The following is a 17,954-nucleotide window of genomic DNA, read 5'->3' as shown; positions in this document are numbered from 1 at the left end:
TTTCCTTTCAGTAACTCTTTGTTAAAAGTAAATTGAAAATATACTTTGGGCTGAACATCTGGTTTGGTCTGAGCTTGGAGACCATTTTTTCCCTTTTTTAATGTGACAAACCTTTTGTGTTTGAGCCTCTACAAACGGATTACCTCCAATGAAAGACACAACAGCTTCCTCTCAGATTATAGTCTGTCATTTACATGATTATGTTCAGATCATCCAGAAGTCTTCTCGCTCTCCTACATATGTGTTTTCTGTGTGCATGCAGTTTTGTGACATGAGGTTTGCATGCTGTCTATTCTGTCAGAAGACGTCTCTTTCTTTTTCCTTTCCAGTTTATGTTGACCTGTGTATGTGTGTCTGATGTGTGTGTCCTGTAATGTTTGGTGTGTTTCTGTAGCATTTAACAAAGTCACTGGATGGATAGCATCGACGCTGAAGCCCTCTACCTGACCACAGCGCAGATCGGGCAACCTCAATGCGAGCTTTCCCTTCCTGCTGTGGAAGTACCTGCCCTTGGCGGGTAAGAACACATACACTCCACATCCTTTTACCCCAGGGGTGTGAGGATACCCTCCATCTACAGGTTTTCCCTCAGTGGGAAACAAGTCTTTTAAGCAGCTTCTCTTTGAAGCTGGAATGAGAAGAAAAAATAACTTGCTCTTATTTTGTCATTGCTCCTTTTTCTAAATAGTAAGCATATCTGCAGTGAGCACCCCACCAGATGTCACTGCATGACTAGCGATGATGTCATGGCCTATTTGAATATCTGAGACAGACTGTTGAGGAAGAAAAAAATGATAACATTCTGATTAATTGCCGAAACATTTTTGTAAGGATGTTCTTTTATATATTCCTGCATAAATTATTTATATGCATTATTTTCTGAACGAATCAGCATTTTACAAACTATATAATATAAATCTCTTTTTTTTGGCAATCAAGGCATTTGAATGTTATTTGTTATATACTTATTATAGGGCCATTGGTGTTTTTGTGCTAAACAAGACTTAATAGTATACCTCAGTCTGCCTGTGGCTTGTTTTGTTTGACACCTTTGACTGCGAGCTTATAAAATGACCCATGTTGCATGACCCCGAGCAGCCCGTTCCTCCCTCCCTTCCGCCACCCCCACCATGCTGGAACAGTGCACCGTTCGTGGCCCGTTGCCGGAACACGATTGTGTCCTAGGGGCGCTTCAGCTCGGGGATTACCAGAGAGCTGCCCGTCCCCATTCATTCCTGCCGCTCACTCACGCTTATCAGCATCAATCTGACGCTTTATTTATCTGACACTGCACTCCTTTCTGCTTTGCTAAGAGAAAAACTCACAAAAAAGTCCCCCTCCATCAGCACTTTCCTTTGTGGAAGCAGTGGTGCAGCTTTTAGTGGCCCGTCGGGCCCGTCCTAATCCTCAGTCCCAGCCCAGTGACCAGAGCTACGGCCTGTGTTTGTCATCCAGCACAGTGCCGAGCCTCATCGTTGTCTCTCTTTGCTCCATGTCGATTTGAGTTTTGTGGGGTCTGATCAGCCTCCATGAGGTGTACCTTTCCCTTTCTCTCTCAGCTGTTTCCATGTCACTTCTCACGACTTCTGAACCTTGAGAGACGTTGTATAGACGGATAGTTGCTGTGGCTGTTTAAGTGTAAACAAGTGCTTTTTTGTGGATTCTGTCAGTGTTCATTTGAGACTTACTGATTGGTGAAGTGCTGAAGAAAATGGCTTCCTTTAAGCTGGATTTTCTTCCTGAGATGATGGTGGACCATTGCAGTTTGACTTCCAACCCAGTGTGAGTACAGACTTTAGTGTTCAGATTGGAGTAACTTGATTTGGGTTTCACTCTAATACCTTAAGTTCTCCTTTTTTTTGATAGTCACTGTATTAAAGGTGGAATATTTTTTTTTAACTACAGAGACTGTTTAATTTTATTAATTAGTGTAGTTTGTAAAATCTAAGTGATTTACTGGTTTGTTTACATCTTATTCTGAGCCGAAAGGCCAGTAAATGTAAATGTCAGGCAGTATTTTCGGTATTAAGGAGCTGAAAGTCAATGCCCAATGGCCAGAGGCCTGCGGTGAGGGATGCTAGTTCATGTTTACTACATAATCCTGTAGTAAACATGTTTTTGTCAGCCCAGTCAGAAACCTCTCCTTTAATAAAAGCCCAATACTTTGACTGTGTATGATCTACTAGTTGGATCTGCTAAATGAAGATATTTGGACAGTTCCTAATCTGCCCAGGAAAAGCAAATAAAGAGAAGTTAAAAATCTGGAGAGTATGATGTTTTATATGATTGAGGCATTGTAAAAACCTGTGGTGTGAACTTGGTTATATTTCTAAAATAATCAATGAGTTAGTCACTCACATTTTTTTAGAAAGGAAAGTAAAAATCCTTGTTTTACTACTTACTCCGCCATCTTGAGTGGCTGTTCCCTGTCTGTTATAGGATAGGATGTATTGCCCCATATATTATTTATGTTAACGCAAGATTTCATTCTTTGCTGTTGCAGGATGCTGAAATAAAACATTTCAGTGTTTGTCTTATTAAAATCACAAGGGTTGTTTGTGATTCTCACTGTGAGGTTTTACAACCTCAAAGGGAACAATTTAGCCAAGAACAGGGCCAGGAACTGCTGACTGAGCTAGAGCTATGGTAAATTGCCTTCTCTGCATCTCTTGCATAACAAATAACCCAAAAAGAACAGAGTTCATTGTTGCTAATAGTCTTCAGATTGAAGGCAGCATTCATATACTATTCATATTAATTTGCAGCAATGGGAAAGAGATGACTACCATCTTGATTTTCTCCTTCCTGTTTGTCTGATTGTTCTTCCATTCGGGTTTAGTAGTTTTTGTTGAATCGGTAGAATCTTCCGATTCTTCTCCAACATTGTGTTCTGATGTTCTGTGACTTTAGCTAATCCCAACAGTCAGGAACTGGTCAGTTCACTGGGAAAGCATTTACAATCCTTAAATGTTTTTGCCCCAGTGAACACCCAATGTTCCTCTGGCCCAGATTGGATGATCTTCTAGAGAGGCTGTTATCTGCTTGTCTGAACAAGTTCTGGTTGCTGGAAAATCGACAAAGTGGAATGTTTTTATAAGCTCTGCTGTTCTCTGATCAATAAACGCCATTAATCTGGCTTTTAGCTTCTGGCTAATGCTGCTCTTTGTCAGCAGGACAATGCTGTGTTTTTGTAAAGTGATCTGTCACTCCACTGATCAGCAGCTGCTAAAGAGAGTGATGAAGCAGTGCTTCAGGCCTGTCCATGACATCACTCGTTGCTTCCCCTCATGCTTTACTCTTGTCAAGCAGAAGTGTGTCAAGATGTTCTTTTAATTCATTCTCATCACAGACTTTGATATTCTTTTGTGATATCTGACATTTTCCTTTCTCTTTTTAATGTCATTTTTGGTAGGTTTATTGATTGAGGTCCAAATCTACTTTCTAAATCCATGTTATTGTGAATCTACACGTTACATTTTTTTTTAATGTTGGGCCTCGTAATGTTTAATCAAAATGTCATTACTGGACCTTCAGGTGAAAACGACAGATGGATTTCCAGATTTCCGGATGCTAGATTGCTGCAATCATTTAGTCTGCTTAAACTCTGCCCCTACAACCTTGCATTCATCTGCCTCCAATTGAGTGCAACGCCCACATCTTCACAATCAACAACTGATTTTGTAGATTTTTTTAGAACCAAGCCCATTTTGTCTTTTTCGATAATCTGTTACACTCACATGTTTGTCACAATATGTAAGAAAAGATCTGTCGCTGCTTCCATTTCATTACGATTTTAAATCCAGTTAGTTGAAAACTGTTAGTGCATGAACAATTCTCAGTTATTGCTTACCTCAGAAAATCTTGTGTAGCCATTTTAAAGGGATGGTTCGGAGTAAAATCAACCTAGGGTCCTTTGCACCATTACCTCGAGCCAAACACCCCCCCCAGAAGGCTTTTTTCCCTTGATTGAGCATTAAAGTTAGAGCTTATTTAGAGAAATCAGCCGAATGGCTTAGTGCAGGCGCTAACGGATCCAAGGATGCATCTCGTAAATTACCCCACTAATAATGCCCGGAATGGTACCAAACTTATAAACTTTCCAATGCCTCGTTTTATGAGTACAGAACCTATTTGTATTTCTGTATAAGTACATCAGGAGTTTATTTAAAGGTCCCGTTCTTCGTGATCCCATGTTTCAAACTTTAGTTAGTGTGTAATGTTGCTGTTAGAGCATAAATAATATCTGTAAAATTATAAAGCTCAAAGTTCAATGCCAAGCGAGATATTTTATTTAACAGAAGTCGACTACAATAAACGGCTCGTTTGGACTACATCCCTCTACTTCCTTCATTAATGATGTCACTAGAACCGTTTTTTGACTAACCTCCGCCCACAGGAATGCTCCCTCAACTCTAGTGGCTACTTGCATTCTTATAACTTACTGTTTACTCAGCTCTTACGGTGATTTTCTGAAGTAAAACTGACGCTTCTTCTTTTGTGTGATGTACAATAAACTTTATTAAACTCATCAGTATATGTTTGATCATCATTCAGACAGCAGACTTGTAAGTTTGGCTATTAATAAATAATGGATACATACAAGCAGATGACAAAGCTCCGCCCCCTGTGCCGTCCAGCAGCAGCTCATTTGCATTTAAAGGGCACACACTAAAACAGAGTTTTTCTGAGCCCCAAAAAATGTCAATTTAAACATGCTGTAAAAAATGATCTGTTGGGTATTTTGAGCTGAAACTTCACATACACACTCTGGGGACATCAGAGACTTATTTTACATCTTGTGAAAAGGGGCATAATACGGGACCTTTAAATAACACTTGCATATGATATCTACATATCATTTGCATATGATTATTCATCCACGTGATAACTTAAACGTTATCACGTGGATGAATAATCATATGCAAATGATATAAAACGGTACAAGAAACATTACATTAATATAAATCAAGTAGTTGTCTATCCTTGCCTTGTTTTTGAATAGCCTACATAAATCAAATAGTGTAAAATACATTTCAGAGAAAGTTTTTCTCAATCTTTTCCACTTGCCGAATTGTATTTTTAATTGATTTATATTTTTAATGGAAACAGATAGGCCTTGGGCATTATTTGCACGAAACTATTTTCTCAGACAATCTGGTATTATCATGATAAGCAATTCTCTGTGGTTAAAACATTAAAGCACGCCACAGGAAAAGTGTTCAAAAACAATCGCATCCACAACAAATATTTCTAATGATTGAATTTAAAAAAAATGTTGTAACTTCAGTAATGATTTCATGTTTAAGTGTTTAACTCCATTAATTTGAATGGCATATTTAATATAAATGTTTATATCAGAAGTATTTTATTTATTTAAACTGTTATTTGCGTCAGTTTCACTAAACGGCTCAACACGCTCGCTGCCGCGGACATTTAAGAAGGAATGGATATTTGCTTCAAGTGACAGGCTTGGTGATTGAAATTGTATTTGTATAATCTTTCTGTATATGTTTAATTTTCTTTAGATTTTCTGTATAAAAGTGACCAAAAATACATTTAACTCCAGCTCACCATCGGTGTCGCCAAAGTGCTCCATCTCCAAAACGTTCGTACGCACGGGTCAGAGTTTGCGTGCAGGTGTGCAAATTTTCCCGTCAAGTTTTTCTTTATAAATCCCACCTTTTGCGCAGGAACTGGCGTACGCATGTTTTCAGCCCCGTTTTGTGTGTACACAAGCTTTATAAATGAGGCCCCTGGGCTGGCAGAAAGCGATTCATAAGGATGTAGTGTAACGACGAATTGTAATTTTTTCCGAAGTGTTAACAACTTAGTACCAGTTTGCAACAATTATTAGTTAACACTACCAACAAAATATTAGTGCATTCCTGGAACTGGGCGTCGTTACTCTACATCCTTATGCATCGCTTTCTGCCAGGACTTTTACGTGCTTTTCCCAAATCACGGAAGTGACCTCGACGTCCGGGTTATCAGTAGCATGAGCTGTCAGGCAAATGTTATTTAAATAAACTCCTGATGTACTTTCAAACTTTCCAATGCCTAGTTGTATGAGTACAGAACCTATTTGTACTACTGTAGAAGTTTGGTACCATTCCGGGCAATGTTAGTGGGGTAATTTACGAGATGCATCATAGGATACATTAGCGCCTGCACTAAGCCATTCGGCTGATTTCTCTAAATAAGCTCTAAATTTAATAATGTTCAACCAAGGGAAAAAAGCCTTCTGGGGGGGTGTTTGGCTCGAGGTCACGGTGCAAATGACCCTAGGTTGATTTTACTCTGAACCATCCCTTTAAGGCTTCATACATGTTGTTTGAGCAGGGATTTTACACTTGATTGCGCTTCACGCAATGGCTGAAGAATTTGCTAATAATGCCGCCATGAATGCTTTAGGTACCAAGTTTTCTGCTAGCTTGCATTGCTAATCACTAGTAAAACATAAAGCAGCAGTAACATAATATAGAAGAAACTGTATCTGAATGATCATGTTTGGACTAGTGGTCAGTCAATTTGGCTTTTTCAATGGCCGATGCTGGTTCTGAGATCTACTGGTATAGACAATCATTATGTAATGCAATACAAAGTACTCAAGTATTTATTTACAGAAAGCAGTTTTGTGATCGCAAATAAGATGTACACAGCTGTTGAAATAAGTACTTATTTTGCAATAAGATATTTACCCATCTCAACCTGAGAACTGCAAATGCATCATATATTGGCGAAGCTGACCAAGAGGAAACTGTTATCTGCCAAATAAAAGATTTGGTTTAAAAAACAATCATCAACTGGTTTAATCAGCCTGATCGATTAGTCTAATACTGGTGTGCTATTGGTAAATAAGACTTGGTTGTAAATTTGGGGTTTTCATACTTGGGCAGTGGGCACGATATGAGATTGTTGTGTGCATCCTTCCATGTGCAATATGTTTGAGTATCATCATCTGTCAGGGAGACATTGATGGCCATGTCCTTAAGACTAGTTAAACAGACTTAGGTTTTTTTTCTTTTCTGTAGAACCAAGAAGATGAATGGGTCTCTGGACCACCCAGACCAGCCCGACATTGATGCTATAAAGATGTTTGTGGGTCAGGTCCCCCGGACGTGGTCAGAGGATCAGCTGCGTGAGCTGTTTGAGCCCTATGGTGCAGTTTATGAAATCAATGTTCTTCGGGACAGGAGTCAGAACCCCCCACAGAGTAAAGGTACTTGACAGTCAGTACACTGCGGACTTGTACGGTCTGTTCCAAATCCTAGTGAGCACATAGCGCACACACATGCAGTGCTGCTTAAAAAGCTTGGCATAAACAAGTTGTCTTATGTGGCAGAGCAATTAAGTTGCCTACTTTTTGGAACAGTCCTCATGTTGGGAATGTGCCAACAATCCCTTAAAATGCTGCTCACTAGGATTTGGAACGCAGTTCTAGAAATTGGTCTCAGCGGAAATGTTGTCATCTTGGACTTGGTTCATAGACCATTTATTGCATTTGCAGGTTGTTGTTTTGTCACATATTACACCCGTAAATCTGCGTTAGAAGCACAAAATGCCCTTCACAACATGAAGATTCTTCCAGGGGTGAGAAAAGGATCTATTTTTATTTTATTGTATCAATAATCCATTAATCCTTCATGTGTGTCTTCAGATGGCCGCCTTATATTTATTGCTCTTAAAAATGCATCAAATCTACACATGTGTTTATTAGTACACCCAAAAGAAACTATTAAAGCTTTTCAAACAGCTGATTTCTCATGGGGGATGGGAAATGTCAGTATTGATAAGTCATGTGTTTATTATTTTTTTTCTCTGCACAGATGCATCATCCCATACAGATGAAGCCTGCAGACAGTGAAAAAAACAATGGTGGGTGACTTGAATTTACTCCAAAAGTTACTCTCCGTTCAAAAGTTTAGGGTCAGTCAAAGAATCCTGAAAAAAAGATTCATCATGGTTTCTCAAAAAACAACAAAAAAAAACCATCAACATTTGATAAGTTTTCTTGAGTTATTACTATATTAGAATGATTTCTGAAGGATCATATGAGTAATGAAAACTTCATGTTTTACTGTATTTTTAATTAAATAAATGCAGCCTTAGTGAGATTAAGATAATTCTTTCAAAACCGGCCCCAAACGTTTGGACAGTAGTGTAAATGTTCGCAAAGACTGTTGAACAGCTGTGCAGAGGCAGTGCTGCCATAACACACTTTTCTTGTGTTTCAGCGGTAGAAGATAGAAAGCTGTTTATTGGAATGATTTCAAAGAAGTGTAATGAGAATGACATAAGGCTCATGTTTTCTCCATACGGTCAAATTGAGGAGTGCCGTATACTGAGAGGCCCTGATGGACTGAGCCGCGGTGAGAACTCTATCAAGTGCATGTATATTGTCACTTTCACCAGCCAAAGGAAATTATACACCCATCATGTGACCCAATTAAAAAAAAAAAGAGAGAGAGAGAATAGAGGCAGTACTGTGAATGTTTTGACTTCTAGCACATACACGCATGATTTTAACTTCATCAGTCTTTCCTGCAGTGCGCTGGTAGCACACTGATAAACATCTTCATCAGTTACTCTCTCATTTTAGTTATTTCGAGGAGGTAGTGTTTGCGTAACTAATAGTTGCAGACACAACCCATCAGAGAAAAATGAGACTCAATTGGCTCCTGTCGGCCCAGATGAAAATGGCTTCATTCATCCCAAACTCAACATGGCAACTGATATTAGAGGTTATATAACCATAACTGCATGCAACAAATTGAGAATATTTGCACAGTCGCTTTGATAATTATTATAATTTTTTCCCTTGTCCACTTATTCTCCTAGTTTCTAGCTGTCATTTACCTGTGGCGTAGAGAATCACTGTGATTTTTAAGTTAACCAAAGTGTAACCAAGGGAACATAATGCACATTCAGGCCCACGCTATTTATTTTAGAATTAGCTTGAGTGAACTTGCTGTCCATCACCATGGGAACTGCATAAGTAATAGGCACAACCCATTTCGACTCAGCAGCCCCGAACCGTTTTCCAAAGAGACTGGGCCTGAATCGGGCCCATTTTTGATTGTTTGTACTTTGATTGAGTACTTCTAGTTTATGGATTTAGGTTTTTGGTTTAAACACAGAAGTTGGTGTCCTTTTGTGATCTACTCTTACTTGTCAACTCTGTTCACAGGCTGTGCCTTCGTCACATTCACAGCGAGACAGATGGCCCAGTCTGCCATCAAATCCATGCACCAGTCACAGACCATGGAGGTAAACACATATACACATGCACTCATAAATGCCTATGCCCCAATGCATAGTATAAAGATATATCTATATCTCTATCTTTTCTTTTTATCAGGATTCTATGAATAGAAAATTTAAAAGAACAGCATTTATTTGAAACAGTTAGTTTGTAAATGTCTTTTATTCAGCAAGGATGCAAATTGATCAAAAGTATTAATTTCTCTCTTCCAGAAGAGAAAAATCACACTGTCCCTAAATATTTGAACAGTAGTGTATTATGAAAGGCTGAGACGCTGCTGTAACATATAAGAGTCTAAACAAATCTGTGACAACTTGGTTGCTTTCCTTTTTATATGTTTCTAAATTATATTCTATGCTGTATTTGCGATGCTATATTTTGATTTCTGTTGTGTCCCTTAGGGCTGCTCTTCTCCCATCGTGGTGAAGTTTGCAGACACACAGAAGGATAAGGAACAGAAACGCATCACCCAGCAGTTGCAGCAACAGATGCAGCAGCTCAACGCTGCCTCCATGTGGGGAAACCTTACAGGACTGAACTCACTGGGGCCACAGTACCTTGCAGTGAGTACACAGGACAGATCCCGTTGCATCTGAGGTCTATGCACGTAGAAACCGCGCCACTGTTTAAAACATGCAAACTGCACTGCATAAACTACACAAAGCACATGCCGTGCACAATGAAAACATTCATATTTAGTACATGAGAGCTGGTCTTTGCTCCATCTAGGGCTGTCACAATATCAGAATTTCACTAAATGATTATAGCCAAAATACTTCACAGTAACATTATAATCACAATATCTATAGAAATTTTGAGAGAAAAACAAATACTGTCCGTCAAATTTAACTTTATTTGTTTGAAAAAAATAATCACTTCAAATATGTGGGTAGGTAGACAAGAGAGCGTTTGCAACCGTAACTGTACAAAAAGCATTTACTGTTGATTAGCACTTCTTGCTGATTGGGGTGTCTAACATCACACGTTTTTATTTTATTTTTACTGAATCTAAAAAAACTCCCACACTAAAGAGCTCACTTTTTTTTCTGGTGCAGGTAGAGCATCTCTCTTTCGTCTGTCATCTCCTCTGAGATGATTTTGTGAGGCAGTAGTAGCTACACTCTGCGTCGTCATAGTAGAAACAAGCATTAAGGTGCAATACTGCCACCTCCTATGTTGGAGTGTCAAGCAGATTGCTGGATTAATTACGATATTATCATTGGTGTGGTATTATCATATCAAGATTTTTCTTAAGTATCACTTATCAATGCTGGTATATTGCGACACCCCTAGCTCCATTCAAAATGTAATTTGCTTTATCAAAACTATAATGCATTATTGTTTGCATCTGTAGTAGGGATGCACGATTAATTGCAATTTACATGAAATCGCACTTAAGCCGATTTGGCTTATCACAATTATGATATCGCAAAGGCTGCGTTTGTTTTTTTAGTTTTTTTACGCGCAGTTTGTCATTGATGTATGACTCTGTAAACACTGCTCCATCTGAAAGCACTACGATTTTGTCACTTATGTGTATTTGAAATGCACTTTCCAAACATGAGAAGCATTTATGAACCTCTAGTCCAACAAAAGACAACATTTAATAACATGATTTTACTCCAAACTCACTTCATAACAACAGTTGAGCATCTTTCTGTGAGATGTGGCTTCTTACATAGAATAAGGCAGTCGTGTGTTTTTTAGTCATGTTTAATCAATCAAAGCATTTCAATCTTCTGTTTATTCAGCTACAGATAGTATGATGTGTGTTATCATACTTCTGCGGCGGGGCATATTTGGCGTGTCTGCGCAAGAGCGCCCTCTGGTGTCCAGATGAAGCAGCATTTACTACCGATCAGCGCGCATAAAATAATCGCAGCCTTTGTCAAATCGCGTGCGGTTTCATTGCGATTAATCGTGCGGCCCTAAACTGTAGTGACTGGATTAGATTCCGTAAGAGCCTTGTAATCAGATTTGCTTTAAAAAAAAAGGTTGCTGTGTTTTTCTGCCGTGTTTGAGCATATGGGCTACAGGTCTGTGTTTGGCCGTTATTTAAATGCATTTAATTTGGCTTCTCAAAATCCTTATTGTCTATGATTGGTTACGCCTAAAGTTACTGTTTAATTGGTTGTTTCCTCACATGGGCCGGCATAGATGTGTAGCCCTGTTTGAATGTGTTAGTGCTGCTCCATGGGTGTGCTGTGAAAACTTCTTCTATCTTCATCTTTTCTCTTTCTAATCCTTTTCAGTCCTATTATAATTTCCGATCGCCCTTGAATGTCCACATTTACCTCTTCTTTGGTTCTGTCTTGTTCACATGTGCTCCTTTGTGCCTTTATTTTGCCTTGTTTGCCTGATTTATCTCCTTTTGCCTCTCCTCTCCTCTCCTCTCCTCTCCTCTCCTCTCCTCTCCTCTCCTCTCCTCTCCTCTCCTCTCCTCTCCTCTCCTCTCCTCTCCTCTCCTCTCCTCTCCATCACAGTCCTGGATGCAGTCCTGACTCTCTCTGTTCTCTGTTTTGATGTAATGTCTAGCTTTATTTGCAGCTTCTACAGCAGTCTGCATCCTCTGGAAATGCGCTCAACAATCTCCATCCAATGTCAGGTGAGAGTCTGAAGTGCTTCGCTCCACTCAGACCCACTAAAAATGATAGCGGCTATTAGTTAGCCACTTTCTCAGATGCATTGCAAACCCATAAAATCATTGGTTCTGACTGCCTATTAGCTTTAGGACGATGAAATGAGGTTGTGCATGTGAATGATGGAGAGAAGCAAGTGTGTGGTGTTGTGTAGTTCTTGATATTCTGGATGGTCTGTGATCTGCGGCAGGTCTGAATGCCATGCAGAATCTGGCTGCATTAGCAGCAGCAGCGAGTGCTACACAGGCTACACCCACAGGTAGCAGTGCTCTGACCACCTCCAGCTCCCCTCTCAGTGTCCTCACCAGCTCAGGTATGCCCTCCGGACAGCCCGCTCAATCTGCCTGGGACGCCTACAAGGGTTGGTCCCGCTTTTTAATCTCCTCCTGTTCTTAACTTTGCTTCTTATCAGTCTGTGAAATAGAATTGCTCTATGGAATATTTCTGTCCGATTCAAAACATTGGAGCTTTGAATTTTAAGTAAAATTTGTTTATTCCTGATGTTATTTGCATATGTAGAAACGTACATTTACAGCATTTACTAATCTCGGTTAAATAATTGTTCGTTGGTAATGACAGCTAATGTTGACAAATTGAACCTAAAGTGTTAGCAATTTCTCCAAACAAAAACAACTGTGTAATGTGTTTAAAACATATCTTGCTGTTCATGCATCAGTCTGCCCACCTTGACTCTTAATAATCCCCATCATTTGCTTTAAAGTGCTGTCTTCATTTGACTTATTCACTTTTTGCATTCTGAAATACATGACTTCTCTCATTACCGTCTGCTGTTTCTTCTCAGTCTTATTTGCTTTACATGTCTGTGGAGTGAGAGCATGTGAAATGTGAATTGGCAATATGTCTGATGGATTAGTAATGTCAAACCTGGTTCCGTGTTTTCTCTCCTCCTCACAGCGGGTTCCTCTCCCACCTCCAGTACTAGTAATTCGGTGAACCCCATGGCGTCTTTAGGTGCTCTTCAGTCTCTTGCTGCGGGCGCTGGAGCAGGTCTCAACATGAGCTCCCTAGCAAGTAAGAAAGAAGAAACGTTCACCGTTTTTGCTTTTGTATAAGGTCAGGTGGTGTTGCTAAATATCCGGTTTGTCCATGTTATTAAAATGCATCTCAGGTGATGTGGTTACATCAACAAAAAAGGTGCACATAAAGTTACTTCTACATGTTTAATTCTTTTACTATTGTCTGGAACACATAAGGATGCATTTGTATTTACAGTATCAATATGATTTTTAACTTTCTTTGCCTCGTTTCTGTTTCTGCTGTATCTCCTTCTCTGAATGCGGTTTCTCTGTGTCTCAGTAGTTTTTGTGTGTCTGAAAGCTGAGCTGTGTTTCTGTTTGCGCAGGCATGGCTGCTCTGAATGGTGGTCTGGGCAGTGGAGGTCTCTCTAACGGCTCGGGGAGCACTATGGAGGCTCTGACTCAAGCAGCCTATTCCGGAATCCAGCAGTATGCCGCTGCCGCACTGCCTAGCCTCTATAGTCAGAGTTTACTGTCCCAGCAGAACGTTAGTGCCGCTGGCAGCCAGAAGGAAGGTGAGTACATGGAGGTCTGATGAGCTTTGAGCAGCTGTTTGGGTTGGGAGAGTGAAAGCCTCTGTACAAGAGAAACTGTGTGTGTGTGTGTGTGTGTGTTGATGTGGCTTTTGTGATCACCATCTTAAGGATTCATTCTTGTTTTAAATATGCTGCAACAGCAAGTCCCAATCAGAGTGCGGGTAAGACATCATAATCACTCTCCACAATGTCCATTTTCTACATTTTTGGTTTGTTTAAAAGTATGTGGAGATCCATGCCAGCAACTCTGCCAATGAATTCAAGAAGCATTCTGGGTTAAATACAACTTCAAGCCTATCGGAATCATCTGTGGCATGCTTTTTTTATGCTTGTATTTTATGACCAATTATTATAAATGTTGAAAATGAACAGTTTCTGTAGTTTTGGAAACCAGGATAATTTTTTTCAGTATTCTTTGTTGAAAGTTCAAATGCATTTATTTGAAATAGTAAATACATCTATAATTTTACTAAAGATTTGTCACATTTGTTTAATTTAATGCTGATTAATTGCTAAATAAAAGTGTATATATACTTTACTATTCAAAATTCTAGAGTCAGTATTATTTAGTGTATACTAGACCTAAGAAGATTATTCATTTAAGATTAATAAACCATTTTGTTAAGTAAAGACTGTTGGATATTCCGAAAAAATGTAAATGACAATATTCGTCCTGAAAGCCTTCTTTCCAGATTTCACATGCTGTTAGTTCAGCAAGGCCAGATTTTTTTATGTGCAAGGAAATAACTGTCTATATCAGCAGGTATCAATAGTCTATTTTCGTCATTCAAAAAGGGTTGCTGAAACTAGGACTGCAGATATACAAACCGTAACCAAGCAGCACTTGCTTTCCATTTTGAATATTACTGGCGCTGATCACTTTGTTTATTCCTCTCTGCTCATGTTATTATGAAAATTTTTGTGCATTCGAATGCCTGGGTAATATGACAATCTAAACAACCAATCAGAGTTCTCTCTCACTGATGATCAACATGCTGAATTGGCCCAAAAAACCCAACGGCATCCGACTAGAGCCAATGGTGCGAAACACACCAAAAAACTAAGCCAACCGACGCTCAAAAACGGCCCGGCCTGTCCTGGCCTTTAAAGGGACAGCAGCTTAATAAACCTGCTGCGGTGTTTTTAATGTTAATCAAACAACAAAGAAATCATTCACTTTTTTTTACATTTTTTTGCTGTACTATCAAAATTGTAATAGAGAATTGTGATATTTTCACAGCTCTAAATATGTGCTGTGGTATTAAATGAAAGATAAAATAGGATAGAGCAATAGAAATAACAATGAAAGTAACAGGCTTGTACAATACATTTTAACAATCATAATAAAGCATGAAAATAATTAAAGGGAATAAATATTTGCTAAACAAATTAAATCAACGAATATGTTTCATATTTTGGTTTCTCTGCCTAAAAATGACAAATGCAGTGAAAATACAGGTATACCAAAAATGAAGGAATTGCCCTCGTTCTGAAAAAAGTGGTATCATCGATGCATTACTAGTAATTATGGCAGTAACACATAAACAGACCTTCATTCACCTAGAAATGCATTCCCACATCAAAAGAGCAATTTGCGCAACAGTTTTACTGAATTAAACCCTACAGTATGATAGTTGTATCAACTTGGGTCTCTATTTTCTGTGCTAATCTGCAGGATGCTTGAGTTGTATTTAACACAGAATATTCTTTTAACTTGGCAAGGAGAATAAATGATAAACCTAAATTGAAAATAAAAAGGTTGCTAGGCAGTCAAAAGTTATCTTTGTTTCTCTTCTGTTTTTCTAAAGGCCCTGAAGGAGCAAACTTGTTCATCTACCATCTGCCACAGGAGTTTGGTGATCAGGATTTGCTGCAGATGTTTATGCCTTTCGGCAATGTTATCTCTGCCAAGGTCTTCATTGACAAACAGACCAACCTTAGCAAGTGTTTTGGTGAGTCGAGTGCTTGTTTAGTCTTCATTTTTTAATTCAGGCATCAGAAACCAGCCTTTGATGTATATTCTGAGCCGTGGGTAACTATAGTCCGGTTCTGTTCTCTTTTTTTTTTTCTTTTTTTTTAAGGCTTTGTAAGTTACGACAATCCAGTTTCGTCCCAGGCGGCCATTCAGTCAATGAACGGTTTTCAGATTGGAATGAAGCGGCTGAAGGTGCAACTTAAACGATCCAAAAATGACAGCAAGCCATACTGAGTGCTTTTACTCTCAAATGGACTTGTTTTGAAAATGTTTTTCTGGTAAGTGGAGTGTGACGTTGGAAAGTTATAATGACCCCACCCACCCTTAACACCTGCCTTTCCTAATCCTTTTACTTCTCTGGCCTTTCCTACATATCTTCTCTCTTAACCTTAAAAACAAAGACAACATGCAAATTGTTAGCATTATGAATTTGTTCCAAGGAGAATTTTTTTTTCTTTTTCTTTTTTTTCACATTTATATATCTAATTGTTTTGTTGATCTTTTGTTTTCCCTTAAGTCTTATTATTATTTTTTTTGGTGCCATATTACAAGTTTGCTGTGTATAAATCTAAATCTTGCGTCAAAGGATGTTGCACAATGAAAGCCAGCCTGTGTGACTGCTTTCAGTCCCTTAGACTTTTGATCACCACGGTCTGGCCCCTGTAGATGTTCTCCTGTGTTTACACTAGACTCTTGTAGTACATTCGGACAGTGTAATGCTGATGCCTCCTACAATGCTGCCTTTCTTGAAAACGAAAGGAGGCTTGCTGCATCGGTGCAAAAGATAATCAATCAGTCACCTGAATATTGTATTGAGCATCTGGAAGGTCAGGCTGCACTTCACTAGACTCCGTTTTCATGGATGCCTTTTTATTTAATTCATTTATTTATTTCACTAATTTATTTATTTATTTTTTTAATGTATTTGTGTCTTCACAATGAGGGTGATGTAACATTGCTTCAAAGTCTGTTTTATGTATTCTGTTGGAGGGCTCAGCTAACAACAGTAATGATGATGCTTTTTGCTTGTTTTTAATTCACATTAATATTTTTACATTCTAAAAAGACAAACACTAAGCAAGGGTATTATATCACATGCTGGTTCATAGATGGTGGTTAATATTTCAGTATTGCTAGTTTGCTGGAGATGCTACACTTACTCTCAGGACATTCTCACCATTCTGTCAGACCAAAACTACTTGCCCATTATTCTACTCACCTGGTACATGATGAAATAAGTGATGGAGTGCTTCATTTCAGTTCATGAATCCTTTCTTAAAAGCCTCAAACAAAAATAAGATGTTTTTTTTTTATTTTATTTTATTATTCTTTGGAAGTTGCTGAAGAATCACAATAGTAGCACATATGGTTTTAAAATGGCGTTTGTACACAATCCACAACATGACTTTTGTTTTGATGGTCATTTGATACATTATCCTACGCCTCAATTCAAGAGGTTGGTCTTGAAGCTTTTAGCAATATTTGCATTCTGGAAAAGAGTGAGAGATAATGTTGCCAAGAACATAAAGAAGGAAGGAAGTTTACAATTTCTGAATTAAGTCAATTTCAATAAGTATTATATTCTCAGTGTTTGCAGGTGGCCTCTTGTACCCTGGTATATCGAGACTCCTCAGACGCACAGTTGACCTTGTGTTCGTGTATTTGAGTTACTCCATGCAGCTCACTTTAGTTGACCATGGCAGTAAATTAGTGTTCAAAACGTAATCAAATGTTAATGCCAATCTGAGTCCTGCAGGGTCATGAGGTAAGAAGATTGTTTTTATGGAAATTGAGAAGAAATCATTATCCAGATAGTGTATATTACTTAACTATTATGCCTTTTCTATTTTTATAGAGGTTTTATAATATTGCCTAAATAATTTCTCTGAATTAAAACGGTTGTTTAAAAAAATCACTCAAAAGATTCAACAGTGTTTTTGTAGAATCCTTGTGAAGTTTTGTGGATGCATTCACCGATTGTTAAAACGACTGATGTGTGGCCCTTTTCACTAGATTTAGTGTCATCTGTTTAGTCAAAAAAAAATTGTACCAAGAGCTTTTTTTTCTCTGAAGTCTGAAGCAGATCCACGGTTCAGTCTAAAGTTCTTACTTAATATCTCTAAACTAAGTACATTTACATGTGCAGTGACGATGCTGAAATGTGCTTTTATCAAAAGTCATTCGTTTATTTCCTCACAGCATAACTTGAGCCCTGAGTCGCAATTAGTAAAAAATAAGTGAAATTAGTGTTTTAGACTTTTTTTTTTTATTATTTAATTTTTTTTTTATTGTTGTTGTTTGACATTTACCTCACTATTGTCATCACTGTTTGAAACGCTTGTATTTATTAATGGTGCTTTTTATTTTCACTGATTAATTGCAAATAAGCCAATTCTTGTTAACCTCACAATCTTTCTATTTTCATCAAGTACGGACACACTTCCAACAATCCAGGTGAGGAAACGTGTGCCACTCTTGCGACTTGTACAGATATGCCGGTCTGTA

General features: G+C 38.5%; 1 protein-coding gene across 18 annotated transcripts in view; it reads left to right on the top strand.

Annotated features, from left to right (window-relative positions):
* The window catches only part of celf1 (cugbp, Elav-like family member 1), a 33,351-nt gene that overhangs the window by 12,041 nt on the left and 3,356 nt on the right, over window positions 1-17,954 (top strand). For 2 of the 18 annotated variants that reach the window (XM_079865248.1, XM_079865258.1), the window contains exons 3-16: window positions 395-517; window positions 7,032-7,219; window positions 7,508-7,590; window positions 7,827-7,875; window positions 8,235-8,369; window positions 9,188-9,267; window positions 9,664-9,825; window positions 11,798-11,867; window positions 12,092-12,262; window positions 12,817-12,933; window positions 13,265-13,453; window positions 13,615-13,635; window positions 15,283-15,426; window positions 15,556-15,727. In XM_079865248.1, the coding sequence (XP_079721374.1) occupies window positions 414-517; window positions 7,032-7,219; window positions 7,508-7,590; window positions 7,827-7,875; window positions 8,235-8,369; window positions 9,188-9,267; window positions 9,664-9,825; window positions 11,798-11,867; window positions 12,092-12,262; window positions 12,817-12,933; window positions 13,265-13,453; window positions 13,615-13,635; window positions 15,283-15,426; window positions 15,556-15,683 (1,641 nt within the window). In that variant the 5' untranslated portion in view covers window positions 395-413 and the 3' untranslated portion in view covers window positions 15,684-15,727. The remainder of the gene's footprint in view (window positions 1-394; window positions 518-7,031; window positions 7,220-7,507; window positions 7,591-7,826; window positions 7,876-8,234; window positions 8,370-9,187; window positions 9,268-9,663; window positions 9,826-11,797; window positions 11,868-12,091; window positions 12,263-12,816; window positions 12,934-13,264; window positions 13,454-13,614; window positions 13,636-15,282; window positions 15,427-15,555; window positions 15,728-17,954) is intronic. The other 16 variants (XM_079865265.1, XM_079865249.1, XM_079865251.1 and 13 more) reach the window with 12 other exon arrangements.

This window comes from Squalius cephalus (genome assembly GCF_949319135.1).
Source record: "Squalius cephalus genome assembly, chromosome: 3".
Classification (NCBI taxonomy): domain Eukaryota; kingdom Metazoa; phylum Chordata; class Actinopteri; order Cypriniformes; family Leuciscidae; genus Squalius; species Squalius cephalus.
Note: the sequence above shows the minus strand (reverse complement) of the source record. Positions and strands in the feature narration are given on the sequence as shown.